At 35.8% G+C, this 20,654-nt stretch overlaps 2 protein-coding genes and 1 long non-coding RNA gene across 3 annotated transcripts in view; 1 reads left to right on the top strand and 2 right to left on the bottom strand.

The window, feature by feature from the left end:
• LOC128074677 (uncharacterized) overlaps window positions 1-20,654 on the top strand; it is a 406,066-nt gene that overhangs the window by 289,135 nt on the left and 96,277 nt on the right. The gene's annotated exons all lie outside the window — the stretch shown is intronic.
• SV2C (synaptic vesicle glycoprotein 2C) overlaps window positions 1-20,654 on the bottom strand; it is a 98,830-nt gene that overhangs the window by 50,645 nt on the left and 27,531 nt on the right. The window contains exon 3 of the mRNA XM_052670719.1: window positions 4,158-4,338. Coding sequence (XP_052526679.1) covers window positions 4,158-4,338 — 181 coding nt within the window. The remainder of the gene's footprint in view (window positions 1-4,157; window positions 4,339-20,654) is intronic.
• Window positions 1-20,654, bottom strand: part of IQGAP2 (IQ motif containing GTPase activating protein 2) — a 228,026-nt gene that overhangs the window by 184,788 nt on the left and 22,584 nt on the right. The gene's annotated exons all lie outside the window — the stretch shown is intronic.

Genomic DNA, 20,654 nt, shown 5'->3' with positions numbered 1-20,654 from the left:
AGTCATCTCCAACATGTTATTTAAAATAAGCCTCATCCCACAGTTCTGTATTTTTTGTAACCATTGTCCCCCACAAAGGTGTGAAGGATTTGATTACGATCTGTTCTAAACAGTGAGTTTAATATTATTACCGTGACACCAGTACTTTGTGCTAGATGCTGATAATGTGGAAAGAGTACTGCAGGTAGCTTTGCAGAGATGTTTTCTGAGGAGTAGCTAAAAAAGAAGTCTGAAAGGGTGTCTAACATTTTTTGGAAAATAAATACTACGTAATAGTTCAGAGTGAGAAAAACTCTTATACTCAGGCAGGGATGGATTTTTAGTTGCATAAGTTGACCATATCTAAGCCATGTTTCCTAATATTTCTGTGGATCTTCAGGAGAGATTCAGTGAAACTTGTGGTTTTGACAATTTAAAAGAAATCTCTGTAGTCTGGACATAATGTTTAGTCTGTAAATTAAGACACATTTGTTTAAATTCTCATATTTCCTTTATGAAACAGAATCAATTTAGGGTTGTCTGAATAATTTCTAAACTGTAGTCAGTCTCAGAATACATATTTATTTCAGTTACCTTTATACTCCATGAAAACTTTGATTACTTTTAGAAGCAATATTTGTGTGGATAAGCATGATACATTTTCCCAAATTCTATCACCTTTGTTTACTTCAAGGCAACCCTAGCATGGGCCAGTTTAAAAAAATAGAGCATTTTTAAGAACTTTATTTTGAACTGAGGTGTTGGAATTAGAAAAACTGCGTCTAAAATTATCCAAAAGTATCAAAAGCACTAAGCTAGAAACTAAATGAAAAAAATCCAACTTTCTATAACAGAGGTTAGATAAAATTCTCCGACTGAGATTAATGTTTCCTAGTGGCAGAGTTGAATAGGCAAGAAATCCTCCTCCATTCAAGTTAGCAGCGATATTATAAGTCATGTTCTACTACTGGATAAACCTTTTTAGTAGGAAATCATGTCTAAAGGACTCCTAGAGCTTTATCTGTCTTTGGGATTCAATTTCCTTTTGAGTATGGATTTTGGATTAATCAATGGAGGGATCACAGTTATTTTATATATATATGTATATATATATAATTTATTTTTTGTAAAAGGAAATGATTTTGTAGGCTATTCAGCACTTCATTCTTTTCATTAGCTTGAGTTCACTTTTCAGACTTTCATATCCTTCATTGCTTTTTACCCAGCAGTACTCAGTATAATTTATACTGTTTTTATTCCACGCCATTCAGTTTTTGGCAATGCAAGATCTTCAAGATGCAAAATCATGGTCAGAAAGGTATTGTTTTGTTTTTTTCCCCTCAACAGTTCACTTTTATAAATGTATCAACTGCAAGAGAATCTGAGAAAAGTCAGTTTCTCAGTGTTTTCCATAAATAAAATCTTCTGTCAGATACTGTTATTATTGATCATAATTCCTCATGTATTTTTTATATTTTCTAGAAGATGAGATAACAGTTTAAACTTGATGTACCTAATAAATTTTATAACTCATCAATACTTCTTAATATTTCATTGACTTTAAATTATCAGAAATTTCCCAGGTAACTCTCTGACCCTTCATAAAGCTTTTTGCCCAGTCTGTGAAGCAATATTCTTTTGCTTCTAAAACATAAGTTATCCATATTTCATATTTGGGTTATTTAATACATGGCTGGAACAAAGCCCTTTCTGTTGAGAATAGTGATATATATTTAATGTCCTTCATTAGGAAAGGGGAATTGACATCTACGTTCCAAAGGCAGGACCTCTGGAAATGAGAAGAGGTTACTAAGAGAATTAAAGTTGAATTCATATTCCTGTTCAACTGAGAAGCTTTCTTCCCATGCAAGCAAGATGTGGATTGTAGTGAAGAATGTAATAAACTCTCAAGGTTTCATTCAGACACTATAAGTAAATTCATACTGTGCTACAAGAAGATATGGCATAAAAGCTGGCAAAAACACCTGGAAGTTCTTCAGTGAGTGATACAGAAAAGATCTTGTGTTCTTATGCAGTGATTGATGCCAAGTATCTGGAAACAAAGAACTACAAGATGTGTGCTCTAGCAGTGAGTGTATTTATGCCCTTCTGTCTATAGTGGAAAGATTTTACTTTTTTATCCCTGCAGCGGGAACATTCCAGCTTCTCCCATAACTTGTGGTGCTTGACATGTGATGTGTCTGTTGCTATTACAGCTCCTCTCAATGTAAGATCATATCCAAAGGTGAATTAAAAAAAAAAAAAAAAAGATAAATAGAGGGAAAGATAACATGGTTCAAGAAAGCAATGTACAAGGTTTTGTACTTAGGTTTGCGTAATCCTAAATACATACAGTAACTGAGAGAAGAACTTGACAGTAGCTCTGCTGAGAAGGACTTAGGAGTCCTGGTAGATGAACAACTCAACAAAAGGAAGCAGTGTGCGCTAGTAGTTTGGAAGGCCAATGTTATCTTGAGCTGCATTCAAAGAGGAGTGGCCAGCAGGGAGAGGAAGGTGATTCCCCCTCTACTCTGTCCTTATGAGGCCCCATCTGGAGTACTGCATACAAGTCGAGAGCCCCCAGCACAGGAGGGAAGTGGAGCTGTTGGAGAAGGTCCCAATGTGGGCCTTGAGGATGATCCAAGGACTGGAGCACCTCTCCTAAGAAGACAGTCTGAAGGAACTAGGCCTGTTCAGCCTGGAAGTGAGAAGGCTGCAGGGTGACCTCATTGTGGCCTTCCAATATTAAAGAGAACTGATAAACATGAGGGAAATCAAATTTTTATTAGGGTAGATAGTGGTAGGACAAGGGGGAATGACTTTAAACTAAAGGAAGGGAGATTTAGATTAGATGTTAAGGGGAAGTTTTTTCCCTGAGAGAGTGGTGAGGCACTGGCACAGGCGCCCAGAGAGACTCTGGATGCTCCATCCTTGGAGATGTTTAAGGTGAGAGATGGGACCCTGGGCAATTTGTTCTAGTATTTGATCTAGCTGCCAGTAACCCTGTTTGTGGCATAAGCATTGGAATTTGATAATCCTTGAGGTCCCTTCCAACCCAAGCCATTCTATTATTTTGTCAAGATTTTATTATGATGATTCTATGAAAGCTAGATGTGATGCAAATACAAGCTTGAGTAGCTCTGGTAAGTGAAAAGTAAGTTTCGTTCTGAAAGAGAGTGAGCAGATGAACATTCTGAATAAGATGAGATCCAAAAATGGAAACTGATGGAAAAACTATTTTCTCATAGAACAAAAAGGAACCTCTTTCATCTTGAAGATGTGAAGGACAGATTCAAGAAATCTCAAGGTTTTTATGGTGGCTGACATCTAGGATAAAATAGAACTGAAGGAGAGGAAGAGGGTTCTTTTGGATATAAACATTTTCTTCAAAGAAAATAGAAAATGGGAAGTGCCGTGAATCTTTCTCATCTTTCTCAGTGATCTATGAGAAGGAAAATGTAGGAAAGCAGAAGGGGATTTTGTTTTACTTTTCTAACATTTTTGAAAGAATGGATTTTTTTATTCAGAGTGCAATGGAGGTACAATTAAGGTGGAAACCCTATACTAACATACTTTGGGATCTCAATCTCAGCTTGTGTAAGTTTAAAATTATACAGTTAATGGACAGTGAGCACTGTCTGAAGAATTTTCAAAAATTGAGAAATTATTTAAATTAAAAGTAAAGGAAATGCAGACCCACAAACTTTTTTTTTTCTTCTGGAAAGAACAATAAAGTTTAGCATGCTCCAGGATCTCCATATTAATTTGACAGACTGCAATGGTGTTATAAAAAACATTATGCACACAAGGACTTTAGATGCATTGCAGATACTACTGAAATCTGAAGTACATTTGTGAGAAGTGCATTATATAGCATACTGAACAGGCAGTACATAGAGAATTCGGTACACAAAGCATTTAAGCAAGTTCATCAAGTTCACAAAATAGTCTGTTGCAAAATAAGAACAGAAAATTTTACTTTTTTCACATTATGTCTTTCCTCTGAAATCATTATCCTATCCCTTCAGGTTTATTTAGAATTGTAATAGCCACACTGATTAATTCTCTTGCTCCTGACACAGACTGTGTTCCTGCATTAAATAATGAAGTTTTTGTAAACAGGAAAGTTTTGTTAACACAAACAATTGTAGAAGTGAAAAAAAAACAGAGGAGCTTACCCAAATCCAGAAAACAAACGACAGAAGAGGAAGAAGCCATACCCCTGGACAAATGATGAAAGGAAGGCAAAGAATCCATTGATAGACATGCATATCAGGAGTGACTGTCTCCTTCCCACCTTGTCTGCCAAGCCTCCCCAGAAGAATGCCCCCACCATCATCCCAAGGTACACTATGCTACCTGCAATACACACAAAAGAAAAAGAAAAAAAAGAAAAAAAAAAGAAGAAAAAAAAATGTTGTTTTGTGAGCTACATAACTGACCACAATTGACCACACCAAAATAGTTTTATGTATTTGAACGATTTGCTTTCAGCAGTCTCCTACATTTACCAATTCAGTGGCACAGAGATTAATTTATCCTTTTTCAGTGGGTAGAAATTGTATGCATATAGCTTTGCAAATATACCTAGGGAGAACTAAGTACATTTGTGTCCTATTGTGTCTGTGTCAGCTAGTAGACTGAAGCTTAATTTAATTACTAAATAAGGTGCCTCTAGCTAAAACAAAATACAGTCAAATAAGAGTGCATTGGAGAAAGAATGCTACCATTTCCTCAATAATAAACAGCATTCAAACTTCAAAAATTAAACCTCCCCAGTAGAAATAAATTGTTTGAACATTTCCTGAATATAATTCTGTAGGGGATTAATCACTGGGAATAAAACGTGCTAAATCTAAAAGAAGCTGATTATGAAACAACAGACACTTTCCATTCAAGATCTACAGAACTGAAGATATCCAGCTTGATCTTTTTCTCCCTCTTGCTTCACTGTGCAACTTTATTTAAAAAGGCAGTATCTTGTATACATACATAAAAACAAAAACAAAACAAAACAAAAAACAAAACAGGAAAACATTGGAACAGTTTTGTTTTCAAATAATTTTATGCAGACACATTACCATTTAGCTGAATACACTAGAATGAGATGGAGATTTCTTACTTTGAGGTCGTTTTTTTGGTAAAGTTAATGTGATTTTCAAAGCAAAATTGTTTTCCACAGAAAATATAAACCTGAACTATCTGACCATCAATTTCTGAGCATGTTATGTACGCATTATTTAATTTCTAGAGATGAACCTTCTCTGGCACAGTGGAAGAGAAAGCACAACACATTGACCAGAGTGTCAGAAGTAGTTCCTCAAATTTGGGCAGATCCAACCAGATATGTATTTTGTTAGATACAGGTTTTTAATCCTACCTACTTTTTTACTGAGCTTCCCAGATAGTGTTTTATCTGTCTAATGATTGCTACCATCTTGTAAGAAGAATTTAAATGTAAAGTAGCTGGAAGCAGCTGAAAGAATAGGGATGCCTTGTCCCGTGTCTCTTTTCAGTCAGCCATAAGAACTGACAAATTCCCCAGCTGCTCTATTTGGCTTCAGTTGCTATTGCGTAAAATTCTGGACTCCGAAGAATCACTTCTGCCCTGCAGAAAGTAGGTAGAAGGAAAGGAAAATGGAAAAAATGAATCTTTGGTCTTTTTAAGCTGAGTATTAATATAAAAGTTTCTCACTGGTATTCCAATTCTTGGAATTCCATATATTACATCTGAAGTGCTAACCTCTGAAGGGTCTCACGCATCCCAAAATGTACCTGTACATGTGTACACAGTGTACACACAGTGCTGCTTCCTTACGAGGCATCATTTTAAAACACTTGATGGAACACACACACTATTGATGTAACACACTGCATGTATTTCAGTAGATTATCGTGTTATTTCTGCTACATCTATGACAACTATAAACCTGCATATACACTCACAGTGGCTATTTCAGTAAAATACAAATGTTGGACTACAATTTCTTAATTTTCCTTTCTTACATTTTAAATTTTTTTGTAATAATAATGATGTTATTTTTATTTCAAGCAGTATATAGAAAACAGTAGTGTAAAGATGATTAGTACCCATTAGTTTTTTGTAAATTCAGGGTCTCTACTGAGTAAGCAATTTTTGATGCTGTCTCTGAGCCTTAATTTTACATTCTGAAGAATAAGTTACTGTGAAGGATTTGTAAAACCACATACAGAAAATTCTAAATTTAATCTGTGAGAGGTTCACGCAGTCTATTTAGTCAAGAAAGCACATGGAATGCTATTCTGAGTAGCAGGTAGACATAGTAATTCAGAAATACGAGTGAGCATGAAATATTCACCATGTATCAAAATATTAATAGCTAATAATAATAATAATAATAATAATAATAATAATAATTAAAAACAAGGACCAGATTTCTATCCTTTGTATTTTTTTCATTCTCTGTATAATTCAAATAACTTCTAAACAGTGCTTCCAACAGTAATATCAACCCACATATATTTATGTATGTATGTATGAGTTTTGTATGCAGAAGCAGCAAACAGAGCAGATTTTTTTATTTTTTATTTTTTGGTCTGTTCCTATTTGGTCTGTTCAACTTAAATTAAGTCAGCCTAACAAAATCTGTAATTAAAATACAATGAATTCTACCTGCTTCAGATGTCTGGACCAAATGAATATCCATCACTCAAAATGGAATCTTTGAGACAGAGGAAAACAGCTATCACTTTTGCTTTCAGCTGTTGTTTTAGCCGATATAAAAAATAAGAAGAGTGTATTTCTAGACTGTCTTCTCCTTGAGTCCCTAAGGATCACATGATGGATTCACTGTTGATGATCACAGAAGCATTTCTTTACCCATGCAAGACCAACAAATTCATTAAGAAAAGCAGTTAAACGTCTTCTCAAAATACCTTTTATTGGTGGACAGATTTTTACTGTCACTATGATCTTTCTTAATCAAGGTATATTGATGAGAATACAGGTAAGTTGTGAGGCGGTGAATCACTGGCACAGCTGCCCAGAGAAGCTGTGGATGCCCCATCCCTGGAGGTATTCAAAACCAGGTTGGAATGGGGCCTGGACAGCCTGATCTGATGGGTGCATTCCAATCCAAGGAATTCTGAATCCAAGTTCAGAATTTGCTGAAATCATAAAACATCTTTGTTCTCTTTAATCTGATAGTTTAGTCTAGGAAGGACATAGACATGAAACAGTATTCTCCCTGGCTAATGGGGTTTGGCAGCAGATCTTCATCAGGTTCTTCTTTCTCATCAGATAGTAAAATACTAAGCACATACAAGCACACGTACATTTTCCTGGTGCTAAAGACACAAAGCTTACTGAAATGACTTGACATACTTCAACTACTATAATATCTCCTGTGGGCAGGACTACTCTACCACACTTCACATAGATCAGTGTTCATAAGTAGTTTAGAAATTATATCCAGCAAAGCTGGCATTTATGCATCAAATATAACTTAAATAAATTAGCAAAAATAGTTCAATGGCTGCACTGACAGCAGATCAATTTCAAAAAGTCAACTAAAGTTCTGATATATACTGATATATGTGATTTATACTCTTATTCTTTATTACTTATTCTTTATTACTTCATATCACATACTTGCATGACATTGGCTTTCCTAGTCTACAGTCTCATGTAAGAAATACTCACAGCAAGCCAGTCAAATATTTAGATATATATTTGCACCTATATCTCTGAAATAGTTTATGCATATAATAATAATCTTACTGGATAGTTACATTTCTCATGCTGTATAGAAACATCAAATCCTCCTCAAAAACACTGGAACATAGCAGTTAAATGTTAAATTGAAAGGTAAATTATCCTATTGACTGTAGAATCTTAGAATCCGTATTTATTTTGTACACTACTCATAAATTGCATGTTACATTTTGCATATTGCAGTAATAGTAATTTGTTATAGTAAATGTGTAAAAATTAACTATCTCCTTGTTTGCCGTTAACTTTAAAAACAATAGTCAGAAAAACAGTAATTTTATGGGCATATGTATATGTATACAGATCTTAATGTCACATGACATCTTGAGGAAGGTTTTTCCTCTCTTTCTCAGCATTTATTACTGATGACAAAACTATCTACATTTCATTTTCTTTTAGGTACACCACCTAAAAGAAAGTGCCTCTAAAGAAATTCATATAGCTCGAGACACACAGCTGTTTTTACATCTAGTATGAGTATAGAAATATATTTTAAAAATAATAAAGTTCATTTTAAAATGCAGAGAAACTAGTGACACCCACAATACATCTTTCATTTTCCCCATGAAGTAAGGAGTAATCTCAAAAAACTCCATCATTTGATGGAAAGTTGCTGAGAAGAAACATATGGCAGCTAAAAAGAAGCATCCCATACTAAGACAAATATTCTCTTCTATTGTTCTTCTATCAAGTTGCAAAAACCTGCATCTTCCTCCAACAGCAGAACTTCTACATTCTTCAGTGATTTTTCCCATTGTGCAAAAGTATAAAATATACAAATCTTTCTTCTTCATATGAGGAGCAGTCTTTCAACAGAGCAGCCAAGTGCCCATGCTTAAAGTTTTCTGACAGTATATTTTTATTCTGAGACTCCGTTGTTAGAAAGGACAATGTAAGCATCTGTTAAAAGAAATTACTTAGTATGATAATTCATTTTGCTTATTTCATAAGAATTATACTGTACTTTAATCTGTATTCTTATTTTTTCAGAGATCTTCCTATACATTATTGCCCAGAATACAACAGCTTATAGTGGAGAGCTTGAATACATATAAATTACATGAGCAAGAATAGCCAAGTTTATCTTTGTTTTCGCTCTGATAAGCAGTGTACCAAGAGATTAAAGATTACAATCATTCACAGCTATAGTTATTATCTATCAGTTACTTCTTTGATCAGAAAAATGGAAAAAGATTGCAGCCAGGAAAAAATGTGCTTCAACCAAATAAGCACCTAAGTAAATTTTCATAAGGGGAAGCAATTAAAGCAAACACTTTCATTAAGATGAGGACAAACGTAGGAAAACTTTAATTACTTTAGAATTGGTAAAAGATCTCTATTTCTTAGAACTATTGTCTTTACAAGTCTAAAACCACTTGTATCGATCATGTCTTCATGTTCTGTTCCCCGTCTCACTGGTACTAAACCTCCAATATATTTCTCCACAGCAGTCATTCGTTCTTTTCTCTAAGCAGGGCTGGAAGTAGTGTAATAACAATGAGTATGTTTATGAATTGGTACTTTCTTAAGATCTAAATGAATAAGGGACTAAAGCATTTACTGTTTATACACTTGAAAAAAGGTGACAGGTACTGCTTTCAAAAACTCAGTCTGGTACCAACCCAGAAATTTCAATAAATAGAAATCAAGTGAACCATATCTGAAACATATTTGGTCCACAGACAAAATGATCCTGTTCTCAACCTGGAAAGAGTAACTGCAATATTTGATACAGGAACTCAACCACGAAAGTCAGGAAAATGGAACTGAAAGCAAATCTGAGCAAAAGAAAGATCACACTCAGTTGACCAGTGCGAATGGGAAACAGAAAAAAAAAGAAAGAAAGAAAAAAAAAAGAAGAAGAAGAAGTATCTCAATAATTCTATTTGCAAAGCTATTTTCAGTCTCTAAGATATTAGGGAAAAAAAAACAACAACATGATAAGCAAATCAGAAAACTCAGAGCAAAAGGTCTGTAATGCTATGACAATCATAATTTGAAGAGAAATTTAATTAAAGGAAAACTGCCATTAGGTACCCAAGTACTATACCTTTAAAGAGAAGAAAAAGAGAAGCTTTGTGAATAATGAACAAAGACGTGGCAGTAAAAAAATACAATACATTAAATGGAAATTTAAAACAAGCAAACAAAGCAAAGCAAAACAAAACTAAGAAAAGTGACATTGATTCCATCTTTTTTCATTTTCAAAAGAATCAACTCCAAGTTTGCCAGAATCCTACATTGAAAACAGTTAGTCAATAACACTCTAAGAAATCTCAAAACATACGAAGGCAACTGACTGCAAGTGAATGGGTCTCATGGCATACTCAGAAGGCAGAAAAAATGTAACAGAAGACAAAATTCAATGATTGAAAATTGTAGGTCAAATCTGATTTAAAATTTTGGTCAAACACTGGAACAATGTTCCACAAGATGTGGATGATATTCCATATTTGTCAGCGTTCAAGAGGCATTTGTAAAATGCACACAACAACATGCTGTAACTTTTGGTTCACCCTGAAGAGGTCAGGCAGTTGGGTTATTCCATTCCATTCCATTCCATTCCATTCCATTCCATTCCATTCCATTCCATTCCATTCCATTCCATTCCATTCCCTCATGCTGAGAATAAAATAAAAGTGGTCTCAAAGCACAGGTACCCTAACTTGTCACCCAATGGTGTGCTTACAAAGTTCAAGGCTAAGGCAGGAAGACAATTTTGTTAGCTGGGAGGAAAGAATAAGTGATGACAAATCTGTAGTCTCCACCGACAAAAAAAAAAATAAAATAAAATCAGTTTGTCCAGGAATACAATTTTTGTGTATTTCCACGTCAGATCTATACCAGACTGTGTCAGCTCTGGGAGGGGTTACAGAGTGAAACGCCATAGATGGAAGGTTTTTGCCATAGATTTCCTAGTGCTATATCAGAAATACCACTCTTCTGCAAATCAAATGTTCCATATCAATCATTTGCAGAAATGTTATTCAGCTATTATTTGTTGGTTTCCTCTGGCATGTTTATATTAAGTTTATGGGCCTCACATGTACACAGTTTACTTATTTCATGCATCTTGTGTGTGATCTTTGCAACCTGAAATGTTTGCAGTGTAAGGATCAGTTTCTTTCCAGAAGGTACAAATGGCATTTCATTTCCTTATTCCCTCTAATTAGACTTATGAAGATTTTTATTTTTTTTATGTAGTAAATGCAAGCAATATGATTTAGCTCTGAACGTTTATGTTGTCTGTTAGTTTACATTTGTACACCTCTGTGTTGTTGACATTGGTTAAAGATTCTGTTTGCTATTATCTCTCCATACAATTCCAGGGACTGTTACTTTACTGCATACCAAAAATTTGCAGAAACAAGCGTGCTGATTTCTATGTGTGTGTGTATATATATATATATATATATATATATACGCTACATCTTTACAGATGAGTTTCCAATGTACTTATATATTATTTTAATTAGAACAATGCAATGACTAGAAGAATAAATATTCTTGCATTTTCTCAGATCTAAATTACATAAACGAATAAATATATAGAAGCTTAATAATTATAGAAGTTGTGACAGGTAACAGATTATTCAGTGAACAGAGAATTTTCTTCACAGCTGTATTTTCTGATAAGGGAGCAAAACTGAGAACACGGTAATCCAACACCTTTGCATTAGCTCGTCTTTGTCACTTTTATGAATGTTGTCATATCAATAACGAATTATTTTAAAAATTACAAACTATTACCTGATGTCAACATAATTTAATTTATTCTGTAACAATTTTCTCAGAACAAAAAGTAGGTCAAAGTTATTCAATTTTCGTCATTAGAATCATTTTCAGACTCAGTACTGATAGTGATCATTGCAGCAAACAGCAGTGCACACTGCTACTTTATACTACTCTTGCTTACTAGATAAATCAATAATGCATTACAGATAAAAAGACCAATGCAGTACTTCCCTGGTACTCACAGCATAAATAATTAATCACTACTTAAATTTAGCAACACAGGGCTGTAAGAACAAGACAATATTTGATATTTTTCTTCCTATATACACAGCATTTTTAAAAGATAGTTGTTACCAATATCAACACGTAGAACAGTTTTATCAAAAACTCAGGTAATCCCACATGTTGATGTGAGGCTGTTGACAGATTCTCTAGGTGCTATAACTGAACGTATGATTTTCGTGCTATCTTTTCCTTTGAGCCAATCACTCCCTCTGGCATTAGGAAGAAAATTCTAACAGACAAGCCTCAGATAAAACATACAGTTAAGCTAAGCTATCCTAATACCCCTAATTCCTGGTTGTCTTCCCTTGCCACTACAGAGATTTCTCTGGATTTTGCTCTTCTCAAATTTAGATGCTAAATTCAGTGCACTCTTCACCCAGCTCTGAATTGACCCTGTCATGCCAGAAATTACTGTGACTTTGCAATTTGAAATGCACTTCCATGGAAATCCCGAGAATCAGAATAATTATAAATACTGCATGTGATTGAACTTGCTGTGCAATGTGCTAGGATTAATTAAATTTCAAAGTTAAAAAAAAAAAAAGAATTTTCACTAAAGCTTTAAATTGCCCACGCAGTCATGTGCATTAATCATCTCATTTCATATCAAAACCATTCATTTTGGCTACAAGTTTTATTGCCTGAATGTTAATTCCTTATTTGCCTAGTCCTGCTTCTGACTCAGAGCAGAGTCTATAAATATCACTGACTTTTAATTAGTGCTGAACTATTACAAAAAGTAACAAACTACAAAATACATATATATGTATCTATATTTATAGCAGAATTTAATACAAGAGATCAAAGAACTAATAAGTAAGATTACACTTCTAGCAAAGGGATCTATACAACAATAAAACTAATATATGTTTATTTCTTCAGAGTTTAACTGACAACTATGTTGCAGTACTGTGCAAAGTTTTTTCCTTGTAAATAGGACAAACCAATTTTGTTTATTTTCCTCCATGTTGTAGTGGCTGTTATCTTTTTTTTCACAATGCAGTGAAAAGGAAAAGGGAAGAGACACAAAGATGAAAAATAAACAGACAAATACCACAAACCTGGAAATATCTGACTTCAAAAAGCAAAGCAAAACAATACAAAACAAGAATAAATACAAAACACTGAATTAGACACTTGAATTAGACTCACTTTTATCTGGTGCAGCTTACCAGAAACCAGTATCTGAAACATCTCACACAGACTCTGACATGAAACAAGCTTTCCCTTACCTCACACAACCAGCACAGGAATGAAAAAGGGAGCTCTCTTTGCTAAGGGAGTGATGGTGATCACACTTTGTTCTGCTTTCCCCCACATAGTCATAGAAATAGATTAACAAAAGCAGGCTGATAAATAACAGATCAGGATAATTCCCTGTGGGATACCCATATACCTGCTGATGATTTTTAATTAACAGGCTTTTTAATTACTAATTTACAGTGATGCCACTGGGCACAATTATATTTTCTGCATGGAAAACTGTTTAGGTGATTGTATACATCAGCTCATAATCTCCATTTCTTAAGAAGACTTGCTCACGGCAACTTCAGAACCAACCCTGACACCCTGAGCTCCAGGAGATCAGGAAAGTAGTTGTGCACTGTGGAAACAAGGTCTGACAAATGCCACATAAAAACTACTCCCAAAAACTGAAAATCAGAAAGAAGTGGGACTATTAGCTAAGGGAGTTTCCTTTCTCAGCCATGTGCTGTTGTGCATTCGGTGAGGAAGGCCAAGCCTGTTGTCAGATGCTGCGGGAAATGCATGAGTGTAATAGATGGCCATCTATCATGTTAAATTCATCTCTCAAGCCCAGGCAAGGCACTGCACTGCTAACTTATCTGTCTGGCTGATGTGACATGAAGCTTGCAAACTGACTATATTTGGCTGCCCTTGGGAATGTAGAACTTTATATATGTAAAGCTGATGTCATCACCATTTCTTAACTTTCCTAGTTTGCATTGCCATCCTAACTTTCTACCATTCTGAAAAAACAAACTTCTGTCAGCCTCATAAACTGGTTTCTGTGGATCTTTAGATCACTTCATTCATCACACATTTATCCTAGAAAAGTTTACTTGTTAAGATAAACTAGGGGAGTCTACCATACAAAATGTGTTATCAAAGCCTCTTACATTTCCCACTAAGTGTATCAAAGACCAGAAGATATTGGTTAAAAGGGTGATCAGTTTAAGAGAGCTAGGGAACAATTCCATGGCCATTGTACAGGGAAGAAGAGAACAGTTTCCTTTCCCATCTAGAAGTCTGAGTAGTAAGTAAAGTTGGACAAACTGTAAAATCTGAGATTCTTCAATGAAAAAGTTAATGAAAGTTCTAGTCATGCAGCATATTTGAGATTCATTCCTTCCAGACACTTGTGGCCTGTTAGCTTGTTGCAGTGGCTGTAGTACAAAACCTTGCATTTGAAAGTGAATATAAACTGTTGAAAAATGCATAAGAATGAATGAAAAAATAAGCTTTCATATATGTGATATATATGAAAATAATAATGTCCTGGAAAGACTATTAACCACCATTATGACTACTGTTAAATAAGTACTTGCATGAATAGTTTAAAAAATACCAGTTCGTCACATTCATTTGTCTATTTTAGCAGTAGCTCAATATCACTTCTTCGTTTAAATATTTGTACATTTTTATTCTTCCATATAATCAAAACTAAACTAAACTACTGTTTCAAAGGACACAGGTGCATACAGTGAGAATAGATGCATCCATCGCAGTGAAAGAATTATGTCTGGATTAAAATACAGTCAGAGTAGGGGAAAAAAGTTAACTTATATAAATTAAAGAAAAAGTTAATTCATATAAACAAACCAAAGTACTAGGATAAGCAGCTTTTTCAAATCTTACACATCTTAGCATTCAAGTGACTCGCAATAGTTGAAATATTGATAGTATGATATAAAATGATCAGTAAGAAGGTTTGAAAGCTTCTAAATCCTTCATTGATTAAATCCATAGGCAAAATGCATTGGAAGAATTTTACTCAGACGTGACAAAAAGCCATTAAATTGTGTTTGATCTACATCATCATGAGGTTCATTAACACAGTCTCTGTAAAAATATTTGGTCTCCTTGCTGAGAGCTCATGGGTCCTCCCTTTCATTTCAGAGCTTAAAATTTTATACAAGATGCAGAATTCATATCAGCTGGGTAGACTGGGAGAGACCAGTTGTTGTCTTCTACCTTGACTTCAGCAAGGCTTTCGATATTGTGTCCCACGACATCCTTATAACAAAGCTGAGGAAGTGTGGGATAGATGAAGATGGTGAGGTGGGTTGAGAACTTGCTGACTGGCGGAGCTCATAGGATGGTGATTAGTAGTGCAGAGTCTGGTTGAAGACCTATGACTAGTGGTATTCCTCAGAGGTCGGTGCTGTGTCCGGTCTTGTTCATTATCTTCACTTTTCCGATGAGGAAATTATGTTCACCCTCAGCAAGTACACTGATGATACAAAGCTGGGAGGAATATCTGACTGTGAAGAAAACTGTGCTGCCATTCAGCAAGACCTGGACAGATGGAGAGCTGGGCAGCAAGAAAACAGATGAGGTTTAACAACAGCAAGTGTCGAGTTTTGCATCTGGGAAGGAACAACCACAAGTATCAGTACAGGTTGGGGCATGACCTGGTGGAAAGGAGCCTGCAGAGAGGGACCTAAGAGTCCTGGTGGACTGCAGGTTGGCTGTGAGCCAGCAGTGTGCCCTGGTGGGCAGGAAGGCCAGTGGGATCCTGGTGTGCATTAAAAGGAGCATGGCCATCAAGTCCAGGGAGGCGAACCTCCTCCTCTACTCTGCCCTGGTCAGGCCTCAACTGGAATACTGTGTCCAGTTCTGGGCTCCCTGGTACAAAAAAGACAGGGATCTCCTGGGAAGAGTCCAGCAGAGGGCCATAAAGATGATAATGGGTCTGGAGCATCTTTCCTATCAGGAAAGGCTGAGTGAGCTGGGGCTGTTCAGCCTTGAGAAAAGAAGACTCAGAGGGGATCTTATTGATGTTTATAAATATCTTAAGTGTGGGAGTCAAAGGGACATGGCTAACCTCTATTTAATAGTCTGTGGGGACAGGACAATGAGAAACGGCCTTAAACTTGAGCATACGAAGTTCCACACAAATATGCAAAGGAACTTCTTCACAGTGAGGGTGTCAGAGCACTGGAACAGGCTGTGCAGGGAGGTTTTGAATTCTCTTCTCTGGACAGACTTGCCTGGATGCCTACCTGAACAGCCTGCTATAGGGAGCCTGCTTTGCAGGACTTGAGGATCTCTGGAGGTCCCTTCCAACCCCTACAGTTATGTGATTCTGTGATTCAGAGCTGCAAGTACTCAAACAATTATGCATTTGAAGAAATGAAAGCTCTGTGTTGTAAAGTAACTGTGTTGCAGAATTATCCAGAACAGAACCTTGAAAAAAATGCACCACCATATCCAAAATGTTCAGTTTAGTTAAAAGATTGGATCTGATGCATTGATTTAACAAGTGATATATAATCAGCCAGAGATGCTGCAGCAGTTGAGGGAGGGAAGAAAGAGTGATGGTGACAGCCAAATTAAACATGGGAAATCACCATGGCCCTCAGGCTTTTCCTTTGGGAGGCATTTCCTTCTTTCTGCCATTTTTGTAAGATTATACACTTATGTGTGGCATGAATGGAAAATCACTGATCTGAGATTGGACAGGCAGAAAATAACCTGCAGTGCCTAAAAGAACAGTCCAGTAATTTTTAAGTTTTAGACACAATCAATCACTGAGACAAAGATTTAAGATAACTGCAAACAAAATTATTCAGCTTTATTTATGTATGCAGATTAATGATACAGGCATATTTGCAGGTTGCTAAAACATGCTTGTAACAGACTTGCTAGATGCAGAAGTATCTTAATGGCTACTTACACAATCTTCACAAGTATATACATTATCCTAATTACAGGCTATAATTTTCATCATCAAAATAAAAGCCAGTTTCCAATATGTACTCATTGAATTCAGCTGAAGTAAGCACAGCTTCAGTCTTGAAAAATGTTATATTCTGGCAATGAATGGTTGGCTCAAAAAGTTGCCCAGTAATTTACTAGCTCAACACAGAGGTGGTTTTATCTCTTTGGCATTATTCCAACATATGCAAGTATAGTCATGTCCATTAATTAAAAAAAAAAAAAAAAAAAAAAAAAAAAGGAAGAAAGAAGAAAAAAAGATAATGCTACTTACAGAGTTCTCAAAAAATAAGTCGGATAAAACAGCAAGTGGCTCTGCAGTGCAGCCACTGTGAATGTTTTTTATTATATTTGTTACTCAGGTTGAATCTGCATGACTGAGTGGGGTATGGAGCCAAAGAAATACTATATTTAACCCCGCAGTGTGGGGTTAACAGTGAACCTCTTAAAAGGAACCATGTGAAAGAATAAACAGCTGACTTGGTGGTGTTGTTCTTCCTAATAGCACAGTGGTTTGGCAGTGAGAAAATCACACTCTGAAAACGAGGGCAGCTGTAAACCACCTTGAATTATAGAAATCTGTAGCCTCTCTGCTGGGAGAACACACTGAGTTTTGTTAATGTTTTGAATTCATGCTTCCATATTCCATCTTGTTACCAGCCCATAACATTCCCTGAGATGTGTTCAGTCTGCCTCTTAGCAGGCAAAAATCACATCACATACCCTCCACTCTGTTGTTTTTTTTTTCCTTCAGAAAAGAAAAAGAAACACAACCATCACCTCCACTGCTCCAAACAGTATAGCTGGTTAGAACAGAGGAGGATATGTCTCTTACCTTTTTTCCCTCAAACAATTATGGTTAGAAGGTACACAGAAAAAGCACAGTCACAGGTGTACCTTATTAATGTCACTGTAAGAGAGCTGTACAGTGAGGTGAAAAGCATGCATGATGGCATTTGTATTTCTCACATCTTCTGATGAAATAAGCATTAATCCTACAAATCAGTCTTCACCCTGTTCTGCAATATTTAGTACACATTTAAATTATTGCATGTCTATTTTCAAATATTGCTACAAAAGATTTATTACTACTATTAACAATAAATGCAAGTAACCATTATTTCAGCAAGATTCCCCACACTCTAAGGTCTGCAATGGTTATAGTAACTGCTCTTAGCCTACATGCCTTCCTTGTGAATACAGTAACTTTCAGAACCACAAATAAGTACTTAACATTTTGACATCCCTGAAACATTCACAAAAAATTATACCATGGCCAACACTTCACATTTAAAATGAAGCCTAATTTTTTCTTTTTCTTTTTTTTTTTTTCTCAGAAGAGTCATGAATTTTAACATGTTCTCCATAATATTAGAGAAAACATAGAAATCTGCTGGAAATCATCTTAATCTGAATCTCCACAACTGGAGAAGCTGCTCCAGAAAGAAATTTTTTTCAGTGAACTACATGAAGGATACCCAGGGGAAACATAATCTGAGAATAACAGTAGAATTTCAGATTTGTACATGTGCTTAAGTTTCTAAGAATATGTGCAAGGGATCTGTGGATTTAGTTAGGCATGATTTAGTTAGGCATCTAGACAATTTGGAGAATCCCATCAGACAAGTAGATGCATTAATATTTTCAAAAAGTCTGGACCCAGTTCCTTCAGTCCTTTGTTCAATATACAATGTAACTGTGCATTTCCAGATTTCTGCCAAAGCCATGGGAAATGCATACAGGTTCAGGAAGAGAATAAATGGCTCAAGCTGTGTGATCTTGCTTAAAGATATTTAGGCCCTATTCTTTGTATGAACCAGCAACTCCATATACAACTCATGAGTTCAATATTCCTTTTAAGATACTGGCCTCTGAAAAAGATAGTAGTTATAATACAAATGGCTTACCTGCTGTCAGGTTTTCTGAGCAGGAATGCAAAAAGAAGAAAAGTTTAAGGAAAATAATTGCTTAATCCGGTGACTTTCATATTGATTTTTTGTGTGAAAGGCTTCCACCTTGGTTAAGAGGATTAGATCAGAGTATCCAGTCCTGTTTAAAATCTTCATTAATGATCTAGACAATAGTAGAGTACATCCTGATTAAACTTGCAACTAACTGGGAGGAAGTGAAACTGGGAGGAGTGGCTGACTTGCTAGAGGGCCATGCAGCCATCCAGAGGGACCTCAACAGCCTGGACAGGTTGGCTCACAGGAAACTTATTGAGTTCAACAAGCAGTGAAGAGTTCTGCACTTGGGGAGGAAGGAACAGTCTCAGGCATCAGCACACGTGAGGTCTACCCAGCTGAAAAAGAGCTCTACAGAAAGAGACCTGGGAGTCCTGTTGGTTGCCAGCTTGAACATGAGTCAGCAATGTGCCGTCACCATAAAGAAGGCTAACGGTACTCTTGGCAAAGTATTGCCACTAGATTAAGAGAGAAGATCTCTCCCCTCTAATCACACTTTACAAGGCCACATCCGGAGTGCTGTGCTCAGTTCTGGGCCTCACAGTACAAAACAGTTGTGAACATGCGGTAAGCAGACCTGCACGGTTGGTGACAAGTTACTTTAACCTTGCAATAGTTTAATCACATCAGCTTCCTTGTTTTGAAGGAAACATCAATGCAGAGAGGAAAAAAGATACATGTTGTTTTTATTCAACCCCAAAGGCATCAAGAAACCAGTTCTTAATTCTAATAAAAACTTCCTCCTAATAAGTTTATGGGCTCTGAAATACTGCTGATGATTAATCAAAGCAGAAGGTCACACAGGAGTGAATACAGAGGGAATTTGGGAATTTAGGAATTTATCCTGGTGCAAGTAAAACAAAAAAATGTGACAGAGTAATTTTATGGATATTGCCAAATACTTTTAATCAGCTCATGTCTTCTAATAAACCATCATGACATGAAGTATGGCTGAGGTATGAGAAATTGGGTTTTACAATTAGTTGAGTGAATGAGTGCTTTTTCAATGACAAATTAGGGTGTTCTCAGATTATTTCTAAATAGTCCAGCAAAATGCCTTAGAAATAAATGTTATGTATGTGTAAGAATTCCTCTTCATAACTCCTAGCATTGGTCTCATGACTTTAGTATTCTAATATCAAAGTCCTCTAGATTATGGACTTAAAACCATGGAAAAAAGCCATGCATGTCTAGAAGACCCCAGTCAGGACATAATTATGATGTGAAATCACAGCAGTGGAGTAATTGAAATGGATAGCTGTGAGGATCTAGTTATGATCATATCATTCATGGTCCTGATGAATATTTTGTATTACTGGAATTATGATTATGCTGTCTGCAAAGGCTGCATATCCGCTATAAGCATTACAGTCATCACTGTAGAGAAGGATTCCAACCTGCAGTGTATTTCTATTAGCAGTGGGCAAGTAATATCATTTTTCTGCAACTATTGATTAAACAACCACATTACAATTCCACACTGCACTGCAGGGAAGGAAAAAAAAAAAAAGAAAAAGAAAAAAAAAGACTAATTAGTTCCAGTGTTATTTTTGTTTATTTTTGTTTTTAGCACCTTAATCTTTTAACATAGGATTATTTGTTTGTTAAGGCTACTGTTCTGCTATTACAAAAGGAAGATATGGGAACAGCCATCACAGATCCTATATTTTAGACATCATAATATATTGCTTGCACAACTAAGCCTTCACTTAATTTAATTTTCAAGCGATAGTTTTGTCCATACATACATAATATGAGGGATGTAATAGCTTCTGTACTGAGCTGTATTTAATAATTGATGGAGTCATTCCAATATATCTCAAGACAACATCATAAAAAGTCCAGTGACTGAGGAACCCTTAGCCCTTATCCTGACATGGGTCATATCGTAACAGACGGACATGAATTGTCACAGACAACTACAACTGTGGGGACAGCACCTCCTGCTCTCAATCACAGACACCTCCACAGTGCTCACAACA

The sequence above is a fragment of the Tympanuchus pallidicinctus genome, unplaced genomic scaffold, assembly GCF_026119805.1.
Source record: "Tympanuchus pallidicinctus isolate F22 unplaced genomic scaffold, pur_lepc_1.0 scaffold9, whole genome shotgun sequence".
Taxonomy (NCBI): domain Eukaryota; kingdom Metazoa; phylum Chordata; class Aves; order Galliformes; family Phasianidae; genus Tympanuchus; species Tympanuchus pallidicinctus.
This window is presented reverse-complemented; position numbering and strand designations above follow the sequence as displayed.